The 26,200-nt window shown below is 29.6% G+C and overlaps 1 protein-coding gene across 6 annotated transcripts; it reads right to left on the bottom strand.

Annotated features, from left to right (window-relative positions):
* Positions 1-13,489: 13,489 nt before the first annotated feature.
* Positions 13,490-17,907, bottom strand: LOC127899756 (chaperonin CPN60-2, mitochondrial-like). 6 transcript variants are annotated; one of them, XM_052433759.1, is made up of 16 exons: positions 17,769-17,906; positions 17,644-17,668; positions 17,446-17,506; positions 17,146-17,324; positions 16,954-17,049; positions 16,703-16,810; positions 16,345-16,530; positions 16,124-16,204; positions 15,986-16,036; positions 15,679-15,741; positions 15,396-15,485; positions 14,641-14,731; positions 14,445-14,548; positions 14,091-14,178; positions 13,896-13,974; positions 13,490-13,818 (listed from the first exon to the last, which is right to left on the bottom strand). In XM_052433759.1, the coding sequence occupies exons 1-16, from the start codon at positions 17,804-17,806 to the stop codon at positions 13,797-13,799; spliced, it is 1,362 nt and encodes a 453-aa protein (XP_052289719.1). In that variant the 5' UTR covers positions 17,807-17,906; the 3' UTR covers positions 13,490-13,796. The 6 variants fall into 6 exon arrangements, 4 of the variants coding, with proteins under 4 accessions (XP_052289719.1, XP_052289716.1, XP_052289723.1 ...); XM_052433756.1 differs by having other exon boundaries at positions 14,085-14,178; positions 17,769-17,905; XM_052433763.1 differs by lacking the exon at positions 17,644-17,668 and having other exon boundaries at positions 14,085-14,178; positions 17,146-17,506; positions 17,769-17,845.
* Positions 17,908-26,200: the final 8,293 nt, after the last annotated feature.

The raw sequence follows: 26,200 nt of genomic DNA, 5'->3' as shown, positions 1-26,200 counted from the left end.
CATTTTTATTACATTTTACCAATTGTCTTTTATAATACTATTTTGTAAAAGAAAGCTAAAATTGACTACTCAAAAATGTCTTTATATTTTTTATTACATTTTACATTAAAGTTGTAGTACATTATAAATGCAAAGTTTAATTTTTAATAACATAACACTTCAGTAAAATCAACATCTTAAGTGCGATGTATGATATAGAATGATATAGTACTTTAAATAGGCTACAAAATTAATAGGGAAAAGACTACCCACACCTCTGAATTTTACTTAAATGGTCATACATAACTCCTTAAATTAAAAAATATAATATATTAAATAAGTATAAAATATTTTCAATATTAACAAAATTATTTTAACATTATTTATTTTTCATATTCTTTTATTATTAGTTTTTCATATTATTTTTACTAATATTTAAATCTTTTTGACATACTACTAAAATTAAATAATTATACCTAACATTCACAATAATTTCACAATGATTTATAAAATTTATATTATTTTTTACAATATCTTATTTAATTATGTCTACGTTAATATCAATCTTAAAAGAAATTTTTGAATTAATACATTTTAGTTAATCTGTCAAGATAGACTGATAATAACTTAATATTAGCAAAATTTTCATTGTACACGTTATTTTATCAACTATACTTATTATAACATTTTATTTGTATCATATGATATTTATTTATTATTTTTATCTTATTACTATATTTATATTTATTTAGATTATTTTAATCCATCATTAAAAAAAGATTATTTTAATCAAAAGGTATAATAGTCATTTATAAAACTAAGAAAGTCTGTGTGACCATTTATGAAATTAAAGGGATCTATATGATTATTTAAGCAAACCTTAGAGGTGTGAGTGACTTTTTTCTAAATTAATATTAATTTAAAATTAACAAATTAATGTTTACTCGCAACCTGTAGATCACCTGTTATATTTTAATTAATTATCTAATTATTTATTATATTAAATTAATGATTCAGATTAAAACTCTTACATCTGATGGTCCACATTAATCCTACTATCAATGCTGTAAAAATCCTTACAGTATCATAGAAAAATCTTTTTTTTTTCAACTCTGTCTTCTTCCTCATCGTTCTTCTTTTTTCTTATTTTCCTTTTTTTTTAATTTCATCTCACACAACAATGGACCAAACTCAAGAACAAATATTCACAAATAATTCTTCACATTGAAGACTTCCTTTTACAGTTACTAATAATTCTTCGGAGACGAGAAATAATTATGACGGATCATGTCAGTCATAGCCGGTACTGATTTTACAGTTTATCAATTGGTAAATTCATGTGCACCAAATAGTTAGTTTGGTGGCCAAGAGAAGCTAGTGGAGATGTGCGCGGACTATAACCTTTCAAGTCTTAGAAACTCATGACTATTATAACCACAACACTTCTTTAAGATTTTTTTTTCAAGTCCTACATTTACAACTTATCATCTCGTTAACAATGCGTTCATCCATTTGTCAACAAAGTGCTCATCCATTTATTAGCACGTATATATAATGTTATAAAAAATCTTATGCGCTTCTTTTGGATAGATTAATGATGCTCCGTTTATCCCTTTATAAAGTCAATTGGCATTCACAAACAAGCATGTTCCCATAGACTAAACAGACAATTTCAAGAGTTACTGTTTAAAAAAAGGATAGCACTATTTATACTCTAAAAATTACCATGATAATTTTATTATCCCATGCACTAATATACTAATGTCAAATAATTAAGTTTACTTGAGTACATTTGAATCCACCAAATTAAATTCAAATCTCTTTACTTATTAAACCCTTGTTAAAATTTCAAATTTTATATTATACTTTATAAATCCATCTTAATGCCCAATATACCCTTGAAACTAATTCATGATCTTCTGCAACTTTTTTTTTGATCTTCTTGTTCTTCTTCCATCTTTCCAACCCTTAAGCTGTTCAATACCAAAACTAATGATGGCCAACGCACGCCACAACCCGTCAAGCATCGGCCCACTAGGGTCTGTGGGTCGTGCCCACTTTTTTTAATATGGGCCAAGCATGGCCCACATCATTTTTTTCCCTTTAAGCCCACATGTCCAGCGTCCCCAAAAAAGCCCACGTGCCTGGAGTGTTTTTTTAATCCCATCAGCCTAATAATAATAATAATAATAATAATAATAATTTTATAGATCATAGTAATGATTAATGAAAAATAAAATTACAATCCTAGAATAACAATTACACCTAATTTTATTTGAATTACTAATATTATAATTGCACTTGAACTCCTTTGAATGAAAATATAATTTTTCATTTATCATAAAAATATTTCGTTCATAATTTTTTTATATGTATAAATATGAAAAATATTTCATTCACAAATGAAACATATCTCCATTAACTATTAACTAAGTTATGATTTCATAAATGAAATATTAATGTCGTAAAATTTTTTATTTATCATTTATAAAATCATGATATTTATAATTTTATTTATAAAATCATGATATTTATAATTTTATTTATAAAATCATGATATTTATAATTTTATTTATTAAAATCATGATATTAATTCATGAGAAAATATCCACCGTCCACCCGTTTTTTCCAACTTTTTCAAAAATACACAATTCCTTTTTTTTTTTTTGCTGGAATCCACCTAAAGTTACATTTTTTTTCACTTTTCCACTTCCGTTTGGAATCCGTTAAGAAAACTAACAGAAACTTAAAAAAATGACCATTTTACCCCCAAAACGAAAATTACAATTTCACCTTAAAAAATGCCAAAAATAATCAGATTTAATGATAAATATCATTATTGGTACGTTAATGAAGTATAAAAAAATCTTAACCACTAGAGATTATAACTCAATAAATAATAAAACTCTATTTATTATTCAATTGATAGTTTGCGAAATTGGGCTATTTTTAATACTATTATTATAATTTAGCATTCTAATTACAGACATATTTAAAAAAAAACCTACATTTGATGGTTGTGGAATTAATTTATTTATTAACTGATAGGGAAAATATTTAGATTTAATTTGATTATTTTTGGTATTCGTTTTGGGGGGTAAAATGGTCATTTTTTAAAGTTTCCGTTAGTTTTCTTAATGGATTCCAAACGGAAGTGGAAAAGTGAAAAAAAATGTAACTTTAGATGGATTCCAGTAAAAAAAAAAAAAGAAATTGTGTATTTTTGAAAATGTTGAAAAAAACGGGTGGACAGTGGATATTTTCCCTTAATTTATTCATTTAATACATTATAAACATAAAACAAATTAGAATATTTGTTTAAACTATGACTTAAATTAATTTTTAAAAGCCTATACTAAAAAAATATATTAAAAAATTTAATTTCCAGATATTTGTAAAATCATAATATTTTATATTTATTTTTTTATTAAAAATTTTTACTTTGATATACTTTGGCCCACGAGCTGTGTGTTAGCCCACTAATAAAACGTGCTTATTACGTGCCTTTTCACATGCCGCGTTTTAGCCCATCTCTAATCGTACTTATAAGGCCCGCATGCCTAAAACTCTAGGCCCGACACGACCCATGTGCGTGCCGTGCTGTGTGCCCTGCCTAAATATGCTCGTGTCGTGCCATGTTGTACAAACACATGCGATGCCTATGTCGCCCGGCCCATTGGCCATCTTTAACCAAAAACCAAATCCCATCTTTCCAACCCTTAAATTGTTCATTACCAAAAACCAAATCCCATCTTTCCAACCCTTAAATTGTTCATTACCAAAAACCAAATCCTTCAACTTATTAAGTGGAATTAATTTTTTCATCCATTGTTGTCATTAAACCGCTATAAAACATATATAATATCATGGAAAAATAAAGTAATAATAATATTATAGTTGTAATCAATAATCGATTAAACAACTAAATTCAATCGTGCAATATTTGTCCGTGGCATGACTTTTCTCTTTCTTATATAGTTCGAATTCAATGAAATAGATTTTATGAAATTATATAATATTAACTGATAATAAATTGCTTTTAATAGTTATTATCATGATGAATATTTTTGTAATAAATTTATTTATTAAAATTAAAGTGTTTAAAATAATTTTAAGAAAGTTTAAAATAATTTTAAGAACACAAGCAGTGGCAAACTCAAACACTTAAATTATTGGTGGCTCAGAGAAAAAAAAATTAATTTAATTTGGGATAATTAATTTTTTTACTGTTCACTTAACACATTGAAAGTCTCAAAAACTTAATTTCTATTATTTTCTTTTAAATTTTGAAAAATCATAGCAATAAATTATTTATTTTAAATGTTAGAGCTCTTGTGGCCACATTTGTAAAAATATTCCTTTTGTAGTAAATGGTTATTGGGATTTGAATCAACTCTTCAAAACCTCTAAATAGCAATCTTACCACAAAACTATAAGTATTTTTTCATATAGAAATTGTGCTCAAATTCTTTTTATTTAACTCTTTCAAAAGGAGTTTGAGACACATTTAACAGAAGAAGCTAAAGCCCCTCTTGGAATTTTGTTAGGTATGCCCATATTATGTAAGTAGCCTCACTCTTCACAAAATGAGCTTGCACTCATTCATGACAGAATCATTTCCGTGAATGTGAAAAAGAAAGAAAACAATTACCAAGTTTTTTTTCCCTCCATAAAGCACAAAAGTGGCATATTCGTTGAGTTATTAATGCCCAAGGCATCGCCAAAAGGTTATTAGGCAGTTTTATTTGGCAAGTTGGTTGAACATTCGGTTTAAATATTAGAAAAATGAATTTATATTTTATAAATTGTTGAAAATGAATTTATATTTTATAAATTGTTGAAAATGAATTTATATTTTACCTACTCCTTACCTTTTAAACATTACTGGTATAGATCCCAAATTTTTATCACAAATGATGTGGTATTTATCATTTGGATGGTGAGACAATATAATTAATTCACTTGAATCTTATAGATAATTATCAACTACTCAATGAATGATACATGACATGACACATCCTTTAGGAAGGAAATTGGAATAAAAATTTTTAACTCTACTTTATCACTCATTAATAGGTTTTATCTCTAGGTAGATTCATGAGAGATTTAAAAGGTATGCGCACTTGACATAGAGAACAAACTTTAAAATCTAGTCAAAATGTAGTTATTATATAATATACACATCAATGTTAAAATGAAAAAGAAAAATATATTTAGTATCTCAAAAGTAAGTGATCAAGTCTAAAGAAGAAGAAGAAGAAGAAGCAAAGCTCCTAAGTGTCTGCGAAAGTTGAGTCTTTGTATTGTGAATAATTTATAATTGAGTATCTTAGAGCTTTCATTAATAAAAGGGTGTGTTTTTAATGTTTCAAGTTCTCCAACAAAGTGGTATCAGAACTAGTAATCAGTGCTACATATAGTCGTGCAGCATATCAAATAGAAGATCTCAATGAGGTGAACATGAAGCCGCAAAAATCAACATGATCGGAATTCTAACACACCCATAATCACTGTAGGAAGTTTTCTGTCCAGAAATTGAGTTGATTTGAAAAAGTTGTCTGAGTTGAGCTGAGTCAAGTCATGTCAGACTGAGTTAAGCCGAGTCAGAGCGGAGCCAAGTAATTAAGCCACAAGTCGATTGACTAAGCTGTTGAGTCGTAAGCCGTTGGCCACACCAAGCTGTTGACTAGTCAGTGGTTGATCGTTGACTTTGACTATTAACCGAAAATCACATTTTCATATGAATCTGTCCTAAGGTTTTGGACATTTTGGATTCATTTGTATGCTCAAAATCTTCAAATTCTCACTCAATTTGTGAGTTATAGTAATATTAGCATACTGTCCTTTCAAGTTCCACAATTTAAGGGAAGTAAACTCGACAACTATAGTATCAAAATAAAGGCTCTATTGGTACACATGATGTATGAGACGTTTTAAACAAAGGTTTTATTCTACCAGAAAATAAAGCTACTTTAACAGAGGTGCAAAAGGAGAATCTGAAAGACTTAAAAAAGAAAGAAAATAAAGCAAAATATCTCATCTTTGGATCACTAAATGAAAATGTTTTTGAGAACATTGCCAATTCAATCTCCTCAAATGAAGCACAGGAGAAGTTAGAAACCTCTTAAAAAGGGGCAAAACAAGTTTAGAATATTTGTCTCCAAATATTAAGAGAATGATATGAATCCTTGCATATGAAGGTATTCGAATGTATTTCGAATTATTTTACTCTTGTTGTAACTATTGCTGATGAATTAAAAAGAAATGGTGAAGAGCTAAAAGGAGTAAGGATCATTGAAAAGATACTTCATTAGGTGGATTTGAAGTTTGACTCTATTGTTGTGGCAATTGAAGAAACAAAAAATTTAGACGTTATGACAATCGAGCAACTTCATGAAACGTTGCAAGTCTATGAAGAAAAACTCAAAAAGAAATAAAGGATTGGAGAACAACTCTTTAAGATGGAAAAGAAATTAATCCAAAGAAAAGAAAAGAAAGCTCGGACAATGAGAAAAGACATACGAGGCCAAGGCTACAGTCGTAAACGAGGTTGGAATTTCAGCACCAACAACTCAAGCTATAAAAGTGGAGAAAGCTCGACCAATGGATGAGGAAGAGGCAACCCAAGATTAAGCTATGACAAATCCCAAGTACAGTGCTATAATTGTCAAAAGTTTGGGCATTATGCTTCAAAATATAGAGTTCAAAGTACTAGAGTTGATGAAAAAGTGAACTATGATCAAGAGGAGAATAATAAGATTGTACATTTTTACTACCAAAATCTCATTCTTTTTCTTTATAAGAAAATACATCTCAACTAATCGCGATGTTTCTGTTGTTTGGATTGTACAGTTTGTATCCTTTATAATTGTTGTTATAGCCAATGAAGATGGACATCTCACTTTTATCATCCAGCTTAGTTTTTCTCTCTTCTTGTACATATACATGAGCTATACTTCGAAAAACTCTTAGATGATAGATGCATGACTTTTTACCACTCCACACTTCTTGTGGTATTTGCCTTATAAACTTCTTGTTGAAGATTTGTTGGATAGATAGACTGTACATACAACAACTTTTGCCAAAAACGCATTGGGTAATCTCTTACTTGAAAAACTTTTGACTTCTACCTCAAAAAATACACCCAAGTTTTTCTTGAAAAATCATCAATAAAGAAAAGAAAGTAGTTACTTTTACCAAGTGAGCTTGGCTTGGTTAGACCATACACATCAGTATAAATAAACTTGAGTGGCTTCTGAGCTTTTGAGCTTGATTTTTTTGGAAAGCTCTTTCTAAATTGCTTGTCAAGTAAACATCCTTCACAAACTAGATTGGGATTTTTGATTGAAAGTAGGCCTTTCATAATATTCTTCTTTAATAGTAGCACTAATCCATTAAAGTTGAAATGTCCATCTCAAAGATGCCAAATCCAGATTAGATCTTTAACAAGCCTTGAGACATTTTGCAATACCATTTTGAATATTTAAAGGAAACATTTTTTCTTAGACATTTTCACCTTTGTAATTAGATTTTCGTTATCATCTTAAGACTATAATCTTTTAAGTAAATGTCATAGCCTTTCTTCAAAAGCTGATTCGAACTGAAGATGTTGCCTTTTATATTGGGCACATAATAAAATTTTCAAAATTAATTTGACAACTATCATCTTTTGTTCTGAAAAGGATGTTACCTTTTTCCTTTACCGATACTTTTGAATCATCCTCAAAAGCGATGTTCCCATTTACAGATTCATTTAGTTTTACGAACATACTTCTTTTTCTGCTCATGTGATTGCTAAGACCTGTATCAAGATACCGCATATTTTCTTGACCTCCACTAGTGTCATTATGTGACGTCATTTTTAGAGGAAAGAGATGTGACATGCACAAGAAGTTTACAAGAATTCTATAAGATAACTGAAAAACTTGATAATCTTATTTTCTTTTGCCTTTTTACCAATTGTGAGCCAATAAACTTCCAACAAGTTGTATAAGTTAATAAATAGAGAAAAACAATGAATGAAGAAGTCAAAGCTCTCATGAAGAATCACACTTCGGAACTTGTTACTTTTTCCAAAGGTCACAAGGCGATCGGGTGTCAATTGGGTGTACAAGACGAAGAGAAATGTCAAAAGAGAGATCAAACGGCATAAAGCAAGCCTAGTTGTAAAAGGTTATAGTAAAAAAAGCTAGAATCAACTTTAATGAGTTATTTGCTATTGTAACCCAATTGGAGATTATTAAACTATTCATTTCTTTGGTAGTCCAAAAGAAATGAAAGATTTTTTAAATGGATGTAAAGTTAGCTTTCTTAAATGGATTTCTTGAAGATGAAGTCTAAATTGAATAACCATTGGGCTATATTGTGAAAAGACAAGAAGATAAAGTTCTAAGATTTAAGAAAACCCTTTATGGTTTAAAGCAAGCACCAAGGGCATGGAATAGCAGAATAAATAAGTATTTTTAGGAGAATTGCTTCACCAAATGTCCATAATAATAGGCTCTCTACGTGAAAGTTAAAAATAGAGATATTTTGATTTTATGCTTGTACATGAATGATTTCATTTTCAGTGGAAGCAATCGAAGTTTATTTAAAGAGTTCAAAAGAGTGATGACCAAAGAATTCGAAATGACTGACATTAGATTGATGACATACTAGCTTAGCATTAAAGTTAAACTAAAGGAAAAAGACATATTCATTTACCAAGAAAACTATACATGGGAAATACTCAACAAGTTCAAGATGCATAATTGCAAGCCCATAAATACACCAATGGAATATAGTGTCAAGCTATCTAAACACGATGAAGTCAAAAGTGTAAATCCAATATTCTTTAAAAGTTTGGTTGTAAGCTTACTCTATTTGATATGCACGAGACCTTACATTCTTTATATTGTTGGACTTGTGAATCGATACATGGAGAATTTAAAGACCACCCATTCTAAAGTTGAAAAAAGAATCCTTTGCTATATTAAAGGTACAATTGATTTTGGCTTCTTATACTCATTCTTCAATGACTACGAGCTTGTTATATATAACGATAGTGATTGGGGTAGAGATACAAATGATCAAAAGAACATTACAGGATTCGTGTTTTTTATGGCAGACACTGCTTTCACATGGATGTCAAATGAGCAGCCAATTGTCATACTTTCCACCTATCAAAATGAGTATGTAGCTACCACATCATCTGTTTGTCATGCAATTTGGCTAAAAAATTTGTTGAAGGAGTTGAGTTTGCCGCAAAGAAAGCCAATCAAAATTTGTATCAATAAAAAGTCAACAATTGCACTATCCAAGAATCCAATTTTTCATGATCGAAGTATGCATATCGACACTCGCTATCATCTCATAGGTGAATACATTGAAAGAAAGAAAGTACAAGAAAAGTATGTCATATCACATGATTACATTACTGATATCTTACCAAGCCGCTAAAGTAAAAAGACTTCATTAGGTTGAGAACTCTACTAGGCATTGTAAAATAAGTCTCAGAGGTAGAGTTATGAATACAAATTTGTCTTAGTATATGTTAGGTGTGTGAATTGTTAGTAAAATATGTTGTCTAAATTATTAGTAAAATATGTTAGGTGTTGTAGGTGAAGTGGAGTGAGTTAGGTTGAGATTAGTGTGGTGGTTAAGAATAAATGAATGGTGGCGATCAAATTTATTTAGTTTATATGTGTGATTTGTATTGAGTTTTGGGGATTATAAATATCCTTGTTATTTGTATTGTCAGTGTCACAAAAATAAGAGATCAAATTTAAAGAAGAAAAAGAAGCAAGCTTGTAAGTGTTTGTGAAAGTTGAGTGTTTTAGAGCTTTCATTAATAAAAGTGGGTATGTTTAATCTTTCAAGTTCTCCAATACCTAATTGGGCAAGAATTTTACTTCTTTTGTGCCCAAGATGACATATTAATTGAGTTATTACAGGCATCCACTAGAGGTTTTCAAGCAACTTTATTAAGGTGTAGAAAAGTCATTAAATTGTGAAGTTTAATAGTATAATACCATTGCGTTGTGACTTAATAGCTTTTCCAAACTTTAACAAATCCAAGATTCTCTCTCTCTCTCTCTCTCACACACACACACATATATATATGTAAATGTTCCAATTTAGAATTTTAAAATACAGGAAAGTCCGAGAAAGTTTTAAAACCCTGCGGCTTTAAAGTGTTAATTTCATAATACTTTAAAATTATGCGATTTTGAAGTTTTTCTGGATTTTCCCGCAATTTAAAATTCTGGACCAGAAAACTACTATGTGTGTTTGTGTACGTAAAAATTAAACAAATTTAGAGATTGTCGATCCAAAGATGAGAGCATGTAGTTTACGTATTAATTCTATAATAGTATTTTATGTTAGAGGCAATTTAATAATTTTCTTTTTTTTAACCTAAAAAGTGGGTCAAGTGAGTTATGAGGATTCAAATAATTTATCATTAAGTTTTATTTTGTACGCTCTTTACGGTTCTGAAAAAATCTTTACTTAAACTATTGAAATTTTTATGCAATAAAATATTAGAAATATATGGAAATATGATTTACATAAACTACTTAAAATTTTCTTAATTTAGCCGGCTTTAACATACTTATTAATATTCTTGTTGTCTTGCATCCTCATTCTACGTTTTTTCGAATGATTTTCCTATTAATGATCCAACAATGTTTTTCAATCCTCGACAAGTTTAAAAAAATAAATAAATTCGATGCTCTTCAACTTTTAATAATTATTAGTGGAATTCAAGTGATCACAGGTACAAAACACAACTATTCAATTTAATTAATTAGAAATCTACTTACATATTCAAATTTAAGAGTGAGTCTGAGTGATAATGACTCAAGAAATCGTGCTGACTAATGAGACTAGCTGACAATTTTCCTCCCGAGGAATTATATTGATAACATTTCAACAGATTGTTGATGATGCTAATTAAAGTTATTGAAATTTAAAGATATTATCAGCTGTTGATTTGAATATTACTCCATTATAGAAAATGCTACAAAAATTTAAATTAATTCAATTTTGCACCAACTGTATAAAATCTGTATCATCCATCAACGTTATATCCATTGGGAAAAAGAAAATCAATTTTCCACCTAATAATTGCAAATAGTATCAATTTCCACCCTTGAGTCTTGACTAAAGAATACGACCTGTTTTAATTTTTTTGCCTGTTTTTATTGTCCTTTCTCTTTCTTTAATCTTTGTGCTTTATGGATTTGTTTGGCACACTTTTTGCATTAATTGTATTGTGTTACGATGTATTGCATTAGGATATCTACATTGCAATATTATGTTTGGCGCAACATAGACAGTATTATGATAATAATATTATTTTTATATTTGATGTCAAAATTAAATTAATATTATTTAAATTTATTAATATTTTAGGATTCCATTATTAATTATTGAAATTAAGTATTAAATAATTATTTTTATATATTAATTTTATAATAAACATGATTTAATCATATACTATGATTAAATAATAAAACACTACAATACTATGTTATAATATTAATAATATTATATTATAATCTAATTTATTTCTATATATTAGTTATTGGAATATAGTATAATCATATTATAATGTAGCAAAAATTTAATATTATATTTAAAAGTATAATACTATATAATTACATAATATAAATTATATTATATTATATTATATTTATAAAACAATATGATATTAAGTTATAAATTAATTTTTATTGAATAATAAATGATAAAATAAAATTAAAATACTTTTTACATATTTAAAGTAAATAATTAAAATGATTATATTTAATGAAATAAAATAATGTATAATTATTTATTATTAAATATTTAGGTGTGTTACTATCTTTTATTATTAATTAAATTAAATTTTTATTTAAATATAAATTAATATATAATAAATTAAAATTTCCTATAATTCATTAAATAATAAAAGTTATATGATTATAATTAAAATATAAACAATGTTTGAATATAATACAGCTGAAACCCTACCACCGTCTCCCCTGCGAATCTATTTTATACACCTTTTCTTATATTAGCCAACTTTTAAATGTAGTGCAATGCAACTAAAAATTTTAACCAAGCATGAGTTAGCATAAGAGTAGTGTTTTAATGCAATTGCAATACAATGTAATGCGAGTTGCCAAATGTATCACAAATTATAATGTGACACAAAATGAAAGTGATGGAAGACTTATATCCTTCTCAAAGAGAACATTATTAATAATTAAAAAAACTGATATAAATGGAGTTTTAATACCTTTTATATTTAAATCCAAAATAACGTAAATTTATCAAAATAGGTAAAATCAAGTTATTTTTACATATTACATGCACTAAAATAAATATAAAACACTGACTTCCAAAAAAAAAAAAAGCAAAATTGAGCTAAACTAATAAAACTAAAATGTATGTATATTTCTTAATAATATTACGCTAAACTAGTTTTCCAGAAAAAAAAAATTCTTTTATAATAATTTTTTATAAATGTTAATTTTAAATAATAAAATTATTGAAGTAATTGATTTTTTTTATGTATTTATATGGGGGTGAAAAAGAAATTTTTGAATTTCAATATCAGTAAGGGTAAAAAAAAAAGACCAGTTTAGAAAATGAGATTTTTATTCCACATTCTCATTTTGAGTGGTCCTATAAAATTGATTCTTATTATGGATTGTATTTTCTGAAAAATAAACAAGAATGTGACTGATAAACAAGCACACCATCAGTTCAATTCCGTCGATATCCCTTCTTATTTAAATACCATTCTTATTTTTTCAAAAAATTAAAAAAAAAATAGAAGACTTCCGATTTCAAGGGCAAAGTTTGCAATAAAGTTGACATATTAATTTTGCAACAAAACAACAAATCTACCACTCACCTCTTGCTAATGGTAATAGCAATCATAATCTGGCAACATTTTATTGGAGGGATATTATATACATAGATTAGAAATGGGATGTCGAGAATATTTTTGCTTCTAATAGAAAAGGGAAAATAAGGGGAAAAAGAAAAAAAATAAACTGCATATAAGAAGTTGGAGACTTCCGATTTCAAGGGCAAAGTTTGCAATAAAGTTGACATATTAATTTTGCAACAAAACAACAAATCTACCACTCACCACTTGCTAATGGTAATAGCAATCATAATCTGGCAACATTTTATTGGAGGGATATTATATACATAGATTAGAAATGGGATGTCGAGAATATTTTTGCTTCTAATAGAAAAGGGAAAATAAGGGGAAAAAGAAAAAAAATAAACTGCATATAAGAAGTTGGAGACTTCCGATTTCAAGGGCAAAGTTTGCAATAAAGTTGACATATTAATTTTGCAACAAAACAACAAATCTACCACTCACCACTTGCTAATGGTAATAGCAATCATAATCTGGCAACATTTTATTGGAGGGATATTATATACATAGATTAGAAATGGGATGTCGAGAATATTTTTGCTTCTAATAGAAAAGGGAAAATAAGGGGAAAAAGAAAAAAAATAAACTGCATATAAGAAGTTGGAGCATCCATGTATTATTTATCTAAGGCGCAACTCCTGATGACCAATATATTCCGTTTCTTGTTCGTGTATAGTTTATGAAAAAGCTTAATGTATGCTTTTCAAACAAATAATAAATAAATATAATGTGCCATGAGAATTTGGATTATAAATCACCGTAACCATAACAGCACCCAGTGAAAGCTGATAGAAGCCTCCATTACGCCTTTGTTTTACTCTGGAGGCTTGTATCAGCTGGAACTTTCTTTGCAAATATTCTTGGAAAGACAAGCTGAGCCACCTTAAGAGCCTCAATTTCAAAGTCTTGCTAACATCTCACTACACAAGAAGAAAGAATTAATATGTGCTTAGATAAAAAATTAGCATAAGCTTAAAGGTTTTAAATAACTAGTTACCTTGTAGCCTCCACCAAGACTGCTCTTATGGTTTTCAATGGAAAAACAATTTCTGGCATAAGCATATCTGCATTTTCACCTGACACAAATGTAGATCAAAGTACCCTCACCTTAATTCCCAACCCTCGAATTTCACTCGTTTCCTTTTCAAATTTCCATTATTCGAAAAAGGGGGAAACAGACGCAAACCTTTACCGAGGGGTTTAGGCTTGGATCCCTCGAGTAGCTTGCTAACAACTGACCCATCAACTCCAGCGCTATAAGCAATCGCGCTCACCAGCATCTGCAGATGCAGGCTCAACCAATCAGAAGGCTCTGAAAAACTAGACATTTTGTTACCAATATTCTCTACCATGATTCACTCTTGAGATACATAAAAGATAAGGCTCATGCCCCATAACGAAAACCACGCATGCATTTTGTGAAGTATATGTCACTTTTCACCTTTCAACGAGGAATAATCTTAGCAGCCCTCTGCCTTTAGACAGATAGACAATAAGAGCTTTTAGAAATATCACATACATAATTAAAAAGAAGAATAAAGAAAACCTCAAGAGCATATTGGATAGCTTGAACACCAATCTTCTGACCATGGTTAGCAGTTTGCAATTTATCCAACTCCTTGCAGGCATATAAAAGTGACATCACACTAACTGCAAATGCATCAGAATACATATAACATTTGTATGTCATGCATCAATCAAACAAGATAGACCAACAAAAGCCAAAAATATAAGAGGTTTACCAACTCCTTCCTTTGCAGCCTTGACAGCATTTATGGCATTAGCAACTCTATCCTTCTTTTCACGCACTTCAGCTTTATTACTTCCACAGACCTTACAACAACAGCACCCGTTTCATTTCAAATCAGAATACTTCCTTACCTAACATCTCTAATTCAACAATCTTTCATCTCAACGAGCCAAATTTCATTTATAGCATGATGCAACAACAGAATAAGATGCAGTCATGTCTTCTAAATGCAATTACTGTAACCAAACAAGCAAATTGAATTCATCTTTGGCACGTTCCTATTAGCAAGGAATATATACTTCTACCAAAATCCAGTTCCAAAACTTCACATATATTATAATGTCTAATTGACTGTTTGGTACTGTTTTTCTTCTCTTTTTCCCATTTTAAAGTATCAAAGTATTTGTACGGTATCAGTCTACTCTATACTTGAATTATAATCATATGAAGATGGGAATGTAATATGAATCCAAAGAATTAGTCAATTAATTAAATCATTTTATCCAAAATGACCTGATCATTGATCCTCCCTATAAATGAGTTTATTCAACTTTTTTAATAGCAGATAAAAGAAAATTCAAATTTCTTGGCTGGCCAACCAGGATTTAGAGTTTAGACCTGGTCATGACTTGGCCCAAATGGATCGTGCTAATAGGTCATGTTAGGCTGAGAACTTTCATTCTATGCCCAGCACAAGTCAGTTTCAAAGCTCTTGAAGAACTAATTTACAATTCCAAATAACCAAACCTTTATAACAGCAGCGAGATAAGAGTGCTTTGTACAGCTCTCTTCAGGGAAATCTTGTAAATTTTCCATTGTGAATCTCCACTGTAACAACTGCAACAGACATATTTAAGAAAAGAAAATTAGCGAAAGGGTAAGCAAGTTGTCCAAAAATATAGAAACAGCCCAAAGAAGCACAAAAGAGCCAAACAGTATAAACTGAAAAGCAGAGTCGCTTCAAATTATAAACACAATTGAAAATTCTGATAACTTGTTGGAAAATCATGTGAAATGTCACAACACAGACCTTTTCGTGTCCTATGCAAGCCTTACAAAGAAGGATAACCGTCTGATCCTTTGATACCGTTATCTACAATGATAAAAGAGGGCTAAGACATTGTTTGAGCAAAACCTCGTCTCTCTTGTCAATATACACAAGGAAATGAAAATTAATATATTACTATGCCAAAGTTGTACCAGAAGAAAGGATTAAAGTCCACCAGAAACAAGGATGAGAAGAACGTTCTCATGATGTGCTCTACTTAGGTAAAATAAATCTTTTTTTCACACCAAAGAAAATTATATACCAGTCACTGATATCTGATATCTCTCACCTTCTCAGCATGGCCAAGAGATACGCATTCAAAATCTTTTCCTGTCATGACCTAAAAGAGAAAGAAAGGAACACATTGTTTTGTAAATCACATAATAATCATGCAAAGCAAGGTGGAGCATTTATCAAATGAACCAACCTTCCCATATGTGAATTTGGCAATGTCCCGAAGGCTAGCCTTCCTACTTTCTCCAAATCCAGGAGGTTTTATGACACAAGCCTTCAAGCAATTCAGAACCCACAAAAAATGAGAAGACATATGAAACTTCACTTTGTAAAATTAAATGAATAATTGAATGATAGAAGATTCTTCAAGTAGGCCATCTCTTAACAGCAAAACACTGTCAAGTATAAGTTCACCTTGGTTGCTGTAGCCACTCCATTTAAGACAAGACTTGCTAGGAGATCATTTTCAATATCTTCAGCAATGATCAGTACATCTGTGCCATTATATCTTCTAACTGGTCCAATCTCTGTCAATAAGTCAAAGAAGACGCAGTTCGAAACCTTTTTCTCAAGGATCATGATATAAGGATCTCGTAAAACCTAGTAAAAATGAAATCACTAGTTGATTAATAACAAGGCTGATCCAAAGTTATATCTTCAAGGTAAGAACTAAGCAATCTCAATTACTTCATTGTCAATATATCTATCCTTTATAGAATCACAAATTTCTCATAAAATGTCAATTAATTTATTGATATCTCAAAATGCTTACACATTCTTTCGTCTTATGATTGGTGATGAAGTAAGGTGACAAATAGCCCCTGTCTAGGGTCATTCCCCAATACAACTGAAGTTCAATACTGGGTGGTGTTTTCCGATCCTGCAATAGTAGTGAGGCAGTAGAAAATAAACATAAAACAGTAGAGGAAACAAAATGGAAGGTTCTGAAACATAACAACCGAATCAGAGGCACAGCAGATAAGAAAAAAGTAAAGACGATGAAAAGTTCAAGAAGCAACTTACAGCTAAAACATGAAGATTGTTTCCCCAACCTTTCTCAAAAGCCTTGGCTATGAGCTCGCCAATCACTCTGTCACCATTTGCTGCAGCCGTTCCAAACTTCAATTTAAAATGGGAAAAAAAAGGCGTCAAAATGAAATATATTTCTGTGGATTATCATTAAATTGAGCAAGAGTCTAAAGTGAGAAAGAAAACCAGGGCTATTTGTTCGAATGATGTGATGGGTTGTGCTGTGCTGTATAAATTTCCCACAAGTGCATCAATTGCCATTCTAGCCCCTTGTCTTTGGTCTGGCACTTCCGCATCCTCCCGCATATAAAATTCTCCATCAATCAGGGCTTCGACGAGATCCCTTTTAACTTTAGAATTGGTGCCTGCAGACAGAAGATAGATGTAAATTGAATTTGATCAGATGATCTGTATCCATTAATTAACTCCATTCCCATTCACAGCAAATCTAATTTCTTAATTAAGAAAATCCAGAAGATGTTTCACAATCAAAAAATCTTTTAGTGACTTCCGCCGCGGTATACTGTCTGCTCCGAGTTAAATGAACCTGACACAGAATTAAATTCAACGAAATTAACTCAACGAAATTAATCAATTGAACTGAATAAGCCAAGCCAGAATTAGTTATTATTATTTGAAAAAAGGAAACAAAAAACACTAATGAATGAATGAATGAATCATCACCGGCTGAAAATTGTTATCAAGCAACCTACAAAATCAAATTAACTAACATAAACAAAATGAGAGAAGTGGAAGGAAAACAAAGTAAACAAAATAAAAATTTGGTAAACTGTGAAGGAGAAGTGCACCTGACTTTGGAGGCGAGGTTAGAGGCATGGCGCAACATCGTTTGTGATTTTGTTGCGCAGAAAGGACAGAGGAATTCGATTGACCAAAACAGAACAGAGACTTAATGAGACTTAAAAGGCAGTTTTGTTTGGTTGGGTGGGTTTTGTGGGTCCCTTGTGGTGGGATTGAGTCGGTTAGAAGGTGCGTATTTAATGAATTTTCTAGTTGGACACTCGGACTCGGACTCGGACTCGGACTCGGGGTCTTTCACTTTACTAATCAAATATACCTGAATGAGATTGAAATGAGGAAATCTTAGTGCCTGCTCGATCTTTCAATTAGTCTTTCAAATTCTCTTTATTCAGAACCATTTTATATATTAAACTTAGGACACTTTCCACATATATTCGTAAACAGCTCGAGATTGCTCTGTTACATGAAATATTCTATTCATTTACTCTTTTATTTTATTTATTTAGTGTTTATTTGGTATGGCTTATGTAATGTTCATAAGTGCTTATTTAATTCCATAAACTCTTATCATAATTTTTGTTTTTATTTGGTTATTTTTTTTATAGAATTTTTAGAGTTTAAATAAGATATTTTGCCTCTACTAACAAAATCTCAAATTTTGAGCTTTTGAGAGTAGAGGTTGAAAAGTTTTTTTTTAAATATTAAAATATCTAAAATATTCTCTACTTATTTGACATTATTTTCATAACATAACTTAAAAAAACTTGCCTATTAAAGTAATTTTATAAATTTTTAATAAAAGCTCTTATTGACAACCAAACATCTAAATTTTTTTAAGTAAAAGCTCTATTTGTAAAAGCTCTACTATCAAAATCTTTACTTGAAAAGTTGTATCAAAGGGAGCCTTAATACAACTATCTTTACATGTATAGCTTGTGGTTGTTATTTTAATTAAAGTACTGTGGATAGAAATGATTATAATGGATTGCTTTGATATCTGAGTTGGGATGTCTTATCTTGTTTTGATTTGTATTGACATTATTTGAATTTGTGTTTTAATATGGTTAACACCACTAATTTTTATTTTCTTTCTTTTAATTTACTTATTGATATCATGTTTGTGAAAGTTTATTGTTAAAGTTTACGTTCTCATTTATTGAGAAATAATGATTTTCGTAATTAAATTTTATTTTAATTTTCTAATATTCTTTAATTTAAGGATAAAGTTATTGTAAAATCTATTATTTATAATTTTTTATCCACTATATTTTTTCATATTTTAATAGTAATGTAATAATTAATAAAATTAATAATTATTATAATTTTGATATAATTAAATTTATCAAAGTGAAAAACATTTTGATTATAAAATTCAAACAAAACCCAAATGAATTATTTGGGCTGGGTTAAAAATATTTGGGTTGGTTTAGGTCAGGCCCAAATTTTTATAATTTAGTTCGGATTGTTTTAAAATCTAACCCAAACCAACTCATGCCCACCCCTAACTAATTCCACATTTGAGTCCAAAGTTCAATCAAAGTTTGATCCCTATTTAGACCAAAATAGACTACATGGACAGTCAGATCCAACGGGACCAGTCCAATGTGGTTCTCAAAATTAGATATCAAATTAAGTAAATAACACTAAGCGCCCATCTATTTTGTCTAAACATTACACCATGCATACATTAGTATTAAAATCTAATGAAAAAGAAATCACGATCAACCATTTGTTTTGGTTTTAGTTTAACAGGCTTAGATTATCATTTTAGTCTCGCTACATTTCGAGAATGTATTATAATCACGTAAATTTAAATCCCGAATATAGTTGGCTTAACCATTGCAATGGAAGCAAGAAGTCACGAGTGCAATTCTAAGGGTATACATTTAATTTGATGATGAGGAGGGGTAAGAGTGAAATGTAACTTAAAAACTCTCGATGAAACTTCTGAATATTACATAAATATATTGTAATATGAGCTTATAAAATCCGAACATCTGTACTTTAAAAGGATGTGTGCATTCTTATAAGAGGACTACTTTCTGAAGATGCAACAATTATTTTCACATCTCACTGTCGTTAAAGCTGACTTGAAAACTCATGAATTATTCCTTCTAAAAAAATAAATGAATGAATTGCTAGTTAAACAACTTTTGAGCTTATAATTTTCAAGTACTGCTTTTTTCTTTTTTGGTCTTTCACCCTTTAAAAAAAAAAATTAGTATTTCATTCATCTCCTTCCCACAAGATTAAAATCAGAGCTTAGAGAAAAATCATGTATTTTTGCCAACTTAAATTTGAGCGCGCATTAAAGACACAAGCTAAAACGTGCACAACCATGGATGTTGTAGCCATGTGAATTCAATGACTGTAGTAGCACAATTGTGTAGTGGCTGATTGAAGGTTTTCGTATTGAGGTTTGTTTAGGTCATTAGTGATATTCATCTGCTGATGGAACGAATGAGTGCTTTTTGAGTTCAACCTGTCTCTTGAAATTGCAAAGTATCAACTCAAAAGCTAGCAGAATTTGCAAAAGTCGTCTAGTCGGTGGTAGAATTAAGATTTTAATTTAGGGGTTGCGAAAATATGAAGAAAATTGAGAGTTGCCTTGAAAAATATATTGGGGATCATTTTGAAAACTTTTTAGTTTTCACATTATTTTTTAAAAATAAATTTTGAAACCTTGGCAACCCTTGCTAGGCGTGAATGTAGTTCCGCCTCGACGACTAGTGTTGTAGTTCGGCTGGAAAATGTTTTAGTAGAACTTTATACTCTTTTGTCATGAGATTAATGCAATTTTTATGCTCAATAAAAAAATAAAAATATGCTTTATGAAAACTATTTAAAATTTTTCTCCATTTAACTGGCTCTAGGGATGGCAATTGTGTCTACAAACCCGCCCAAATCCACCCGCCAAAACCCGTCTGCTTCGGATAATTTTGTGGGTTGCGGGTGGGTTTGGTATTACAAATTGAAACCCGCATTTGGATGCGGGTGGATTTGGTATTAGCCCAATATCCAGCGAATACCCACATGGATATCCGCTAGACCCGCAATATTTTTTAAATATTTTTAATTGAAAAATATTTAAATATTTAATATATAAAGAAAATAATGCAATTATGCAAAGCGCCAAATAACCAAAGTATAAACAAGTGTAGTGTGTATAACAATGCAAAGTGCCAAATAACCAAAATATTTTTGTATGGACTATTTTTCTTTAACTTAATGCATGAATTAGTTCAATATATAAGTTTTTTCGGATTAGTATTTGAAAAATATTATTTTTTGGAAAATATTAATCTTAATCATTATTGTAGGCATCATGTTGGATGGGTGCTAATGATGGTGAATGAAATGAACATCTTTCTTGGAGCTTGTGTTGAATGATAATATGAGATGTAATTGTTATTTTTAGATATTATTTTGTCGTTTTTTTTAATGGATTTGTGTATTTTATACTTAAAATTTAAAATTTTGTGTTGGATTGATGTTGAAATTTTAATTTTTCATTTATATTAGTTAAATTTAAAATTGAATACGTTATGTGGAATTTGAGGTTATTATTGTAAATTTATATATTCAACATTTGTGATTTTAAATATAAAAATCTCCCAAAAAATCCGCCGGATACCAATGCGGGTTTGGTAATTGTCAAAATCCTTAGCGGGTGGGTTTTCTTAAAAAAATTAAAACCCGCTATGGGTTGCAGGTGGGTTTGGTAATTTAAATTTTGTGTAGGTTTGGCTTTGATAATGACAAACCCGCCGCGGGCGGTGCCAATTGCCATCCCTAACCGGCTCTAACATATTTTTTAATATTCTTGCTACCTTGCATCGTCGTTCTATGTTTTCTTGAATGATTTTCCTATTAACGATTCAACATCATTTTTCAGTCCTAGCCAAGTCTAAAAAAATAAGAGTGGTAATAGACTCCTATTATCTCAAAGTTTATTCTAAATAACATGTCATTCATTAAATTTCATAATTTCTTATCAAATTTAAGTAAATTAATTGTAATATCTCACCAATCAATTTGATGAATGTCATATCATTTATGATAAAAATTTTGAGATGTGTAACACTACTCAATAAATAAATTTGGTGTTCTTCAACTATTAATAATTGTAGTTATAACAATTTTGTGCAAATACCAACACTAACCCTACTCATTATTGCTGAAACTCGAGTGATTACACACAAACCACAACTTATTCAATTTAATTAATAAGAAAACTACTTAAATATTCAAAATTAAGAGTGAAAGCGAGTGACATTGAGCAAGAAGTTGCCGTTATTAATGAGACTGATTGACAATTTTCATCCTTCGGAATTTTATTGATAACGTTACCATAAATTTTAGAAGTTGATAATTAAAGTTATTACAATTAAATAATTACAACTACTTCATGTCTTAATGATTAATGAGTTTGTACTTTTATGCAAAGTCTCCTTTCTGCAACTCACCATCGGGTGAATCACGAATGCGTTCCAATTTGGTGGCGTGCTTGATTAATTTGTCCTTTAAGACATGCCCAAAAGCTGTGTATGCAGCTAGCTTTTACAATTTCTATCTTCTTCATTCTTTAATTTTTTTTTTTTGATAACTTCATTCTTTAATTTTATTTCGTAGGAACTGCGTCTTGTACTTCAGTAAGAAACAACTTCTTTAATTTAATTTAAAAATAAAACTATTTGAGTATTTTCTTTTTTTCACAAAAAAAAAGAAAAAGAAAAAAATTTCAATCATCGGAGAGGCAACCCAAACATCGTCTAGTTAGTGGCTAGTCAATAAGTTAACCAGGGGCGGACCCAAAGCTTTATATTATCTTGGGCTAAATTAAAAATTAATATTTTATTATGACCATAAAATTTCATAAGTAGAAAGAAGTATATTAAATAAAATGGGACATAAAGTACCTTATTCTATGAATACATACTCTAAAAAATTAACTATAAAAAATAATTGAAAATAAAGATAATTCAAATATAAAAGTATTATTCTTTAATTATGAAATCTAACATTGCAACCTAGGATAACATGTAATTTTTTTTTTTTTTAATGAAGGATAAGATGTAATTAATCTAACTTTAGATGGGATTCTGTTGTTTGCACGGCAAGAGCAAATCCAGGCCGATCTAATAAAGTGGTAGAGCATGCTGGTGATGATCAAGCCAATTGTGTAGTGGCTCATGAACTTATTAATTGTGTCTCTAGCTCTCGTACTGAGGTTTTTTGGGTCATTAGTGATATTTATGGGCTTATGGAATGAATAGAGATGTTCCTTGAGTTCACAATGTCTCTTGAATCCGCTCACATGCTAGCAAAAATTTAAAATTGACCCAAGTCTTCTAATCAGTGGCAGAACCAGGATTTTAATTGGATGTTGAAAAAAAAAAAATTAGCATAGATGTTTTATGTCGTGATTCAACCTCAAACAAATACAAGTGCAATAAATAATTTTTTTCTTTTATATTTTTGAAAAAAAAACATGATCAGATGCATGATTATCTACCTAATTCAAGGAGCACAAATACATGTACAATGAATGATTTTTTTCTTTTATATTTTAAAAAAAAACATGATCAAATACATGATTATCTATCTAATTTAAGGAGCACAAATCAAAACAAGCATAATCGTTTGGCAAAAAGAAAATTTGTTGGTTAATTAAAATAAAATCCTCAATGAGTCTCAAAATTACCAAGAATCTTTTGAGAGAATGTAAAGCTCTTAAGAAAAATATTATAGCTGTTGATCCTGGATCTAAGTATATCGGCCTTGCACTAGCCAACTTCGAGCAAAATTATGTGGAAATGACACCATTGGGGTATAATTGCTTTTCACATTATAGTAAATACTAGTTAGAGATAAAATATAAATTAATTATTTGTGTAACACTATTTTTTTTCAATGTCGCAGACATATAACACAAACTACAAAAGCACAGGATCTGGAGCAACTCAGAAAACGTGTAAGTTTATAATATTATAACTATGAATAAGTAGTAAAAGTGATATTCAAAATAAATAAACAATAATTTAACATCTATATAAGGTCCAACTATTTTGTAATCCACGTTAGGTACCCCTTGTTTTTCATTTAGTGATATAACCATTAGACCAAACCAAATAGTTGCATAACGGTTTAGATGCATGTGTTTGCATGGTTACTAACATTGCCATCCCTGATGTTTGCTGAAAAATCAAAAGAGTCAAAGGTTTCTAAATCTTAACATGTATGTCCAGATTGTTTCAAAAATTTTTACACTTGAATCCATCGACCTAATTTCACTATTAGAATGAGTGACATTGTATGTGCAGTAATGTAATCTCACGTACAAATTCCAAAATGCATGAAAAATTAACATGATTTAATAACAAAAATTTTATAACATAATATCTCTTTAATATAAAATAAATTATTTGAATATGTCAATAAAAAAATAATATGTGACAAAAATATATTAATTTGTCAATAATAACAAACTATGACCAAAGTGACTGTGTAGATGCGTAAATTAAATGTTTTCAATGATATTATTAATGAACATGTCCCATACTTCTTAAATTATATGTAATTAAATTTTATTATTTGCATATTAATATCTTCATCTAAATGGAAACCGAACTTCGTCCCTTTGCTTTCTTTATTCCTAAATAACAATTTAGCACTCCTGAACTTCATCCTCCATTTTTTTTTTTATTTCTACTTGTCATAAACTCAAACCTAATAAAATAATTTTGGTTGAAACCATCATATTTCAGAAACAGATTTTTTTTCATCAACAATAATCCTAACATAGGTCCTTTGGTCTAATTAGTGGTTTGATTTGAAAATGTTGTTATTTTTTCATAGATGCTCCAAATATAAGATTTATAGCTCTTAAAATTTTGTTATTTATAAACTTGTCATTCATATTCCCTAGAAATTCTTGAACTACACCTTTCCTAAGGATTTTTCTTTTTTAGTTTATACGAATGGTTATTTTTGTGCAAGATGAAAGATAGCATGGATAAAGAATAAATAGTTGTAAATTACAGAGATTTATTCTTCGTCCATAAAATAATTTAATGAATGAGTATTTTTTAATATAAATTATTTAATTAAAAGGTGGTACAAAGAATATTTTTATGGTTTAAATATCCTCAACCTTCAGTTGTTTCTTTGTAAGGGTAAAAATGACAATTCCACATTCTATTAGAATTTTCATAATGATCAATAATGGACAATGATATCAACATAAAAAATTAAAATGAGCAGGACTTGAGTGTTAAAATTTAGAAATACTATTTGGTTAATTTAATTTTAAAAAGAAACATGAATTGTAGCTCAATTTGTTAAAAAAAAAAATTACAAAGAATATATTAAGCAAATAAATTTATGGATTGTATTTCTCTAACGACTTTTATATGCAGATAAATGATCATAATGTTGGTGGTCTGATCATTGGCGACCCGATAGTTGGGGAGTACGATGAGACCGGCGAAGGCTTGCGAAGGGTTAGTCTTAAAAAAATTTAATTTAGTTATTAGTCTTTAAAAATTTTAATTTAGTTAACTCATTTTTTAAAGCATATATTCATTTCATTTTTTTCTTTGTTTTTTCATTTTATTAGGCCAAGCATACCAAAACGTTCATGAAAGATTTTGATAAATATATCACCACAAGCTATTGCTACCAGAACGAGACAAACTCTAGTGAAAGTTCTACGAGGACATTGAAAGAATTTGAGGTAGCTTGTCAAAAGCCCTTCTTAGATGAAGTTTCGGCAATGAGCATAATGGCACAATGCTTCTGTGATAATTGTGGTGAGGTTTCTGATAATGTTGCCCTTGTGAGAGGACGGAGCATTCATTTTGGTAGTAATGAAGATTAAGATAAATATTATTAAAGGGATTGATGATGTTTGTGGGTATCGTCGCTACAAACCCTCACGAGACTAAACTCGTCCACTAGGGCTGCCTAGGGGTTTAAAGGCTTGTTGCATACGCTAAATGCAACCGTGATTACCTGCGAAAGTGGTGTAATAGGATTTAATTTATTTCGTTTTTTACTTTTAATTGAAAAACTTTGTATTTGAATTCACTAGTATTCAATTACTTACACTGATAAAATTATTTATTTTAACCATCTCCCAATACTATAATACCTGAGATGAAATTTTCTTAGAAAATTATTCATGATGCCAAAACAAGCCCTTCAAAGAACTAACAAGATTAGATTTGGTCACAAGGGCAAATGGATCTGGAATTAGGAAAAAATTCGACGCCAAATATTCCAAATACAACATAACTTAAATTTACCATAAATTCTTCATCTTGGCCCATGTGTTGCAGCAGAACAATCGTCGAATAGTTTAGCTTAAAACCATCGTATGGGTGTTAAAACGACTAGTCGTTTATCGTCCTCAACTTTTTCATGCATGCATTGATCCCTACTAAGCAGAGAAAACTATATCTGTCATGCATTATTGCTT

This window comes from Citrus sinensis, chromosome 2 (assembly GCF_022201045.2).
Source record: "Citrus sinensis cultivar Valencia sweet orange chromosome 2, DVS_A1.0, whole genome shotgun sequence".
In the NCBI taxonomy this organism is placed as follows: Eukaryota; Viridiplantae; Streptophyta; class Magnoliopsida; order Sapindales; family Rutaceae; genus Citrus; species Citrus sinensis.
The sequence above is the reverse complement of the archived record's forward strand: the minus strand, read 5'-3'. Positions and strand labels throughout refer to the sequence as shown.

Excerpts from the sequence above, each read along its gene's own strand:
- LOC127899756 (XM_052433756.1), bottom strand. The coding sequence starts at position 17,806 with ATGTTGCGCCATGCCTCTAACCTCGCCTCCAAAGTCAG. Across the intron at positions 17,325-17,445 it reads CACTAAAAGATTTTTTGATT|GCACCAATTCTAAAGTTAAA; the intron begins GTGAAACATCTT and ends TTCTGTCTGCAG. Across the intron at positions 13,975-14,084 it reads GCCTAAACCCCTCGGTAAAG|GTGAAAATGCAGATATGCTT; the intron begins GTTTGCGTCTGT and ends CATTTGTGTCAG.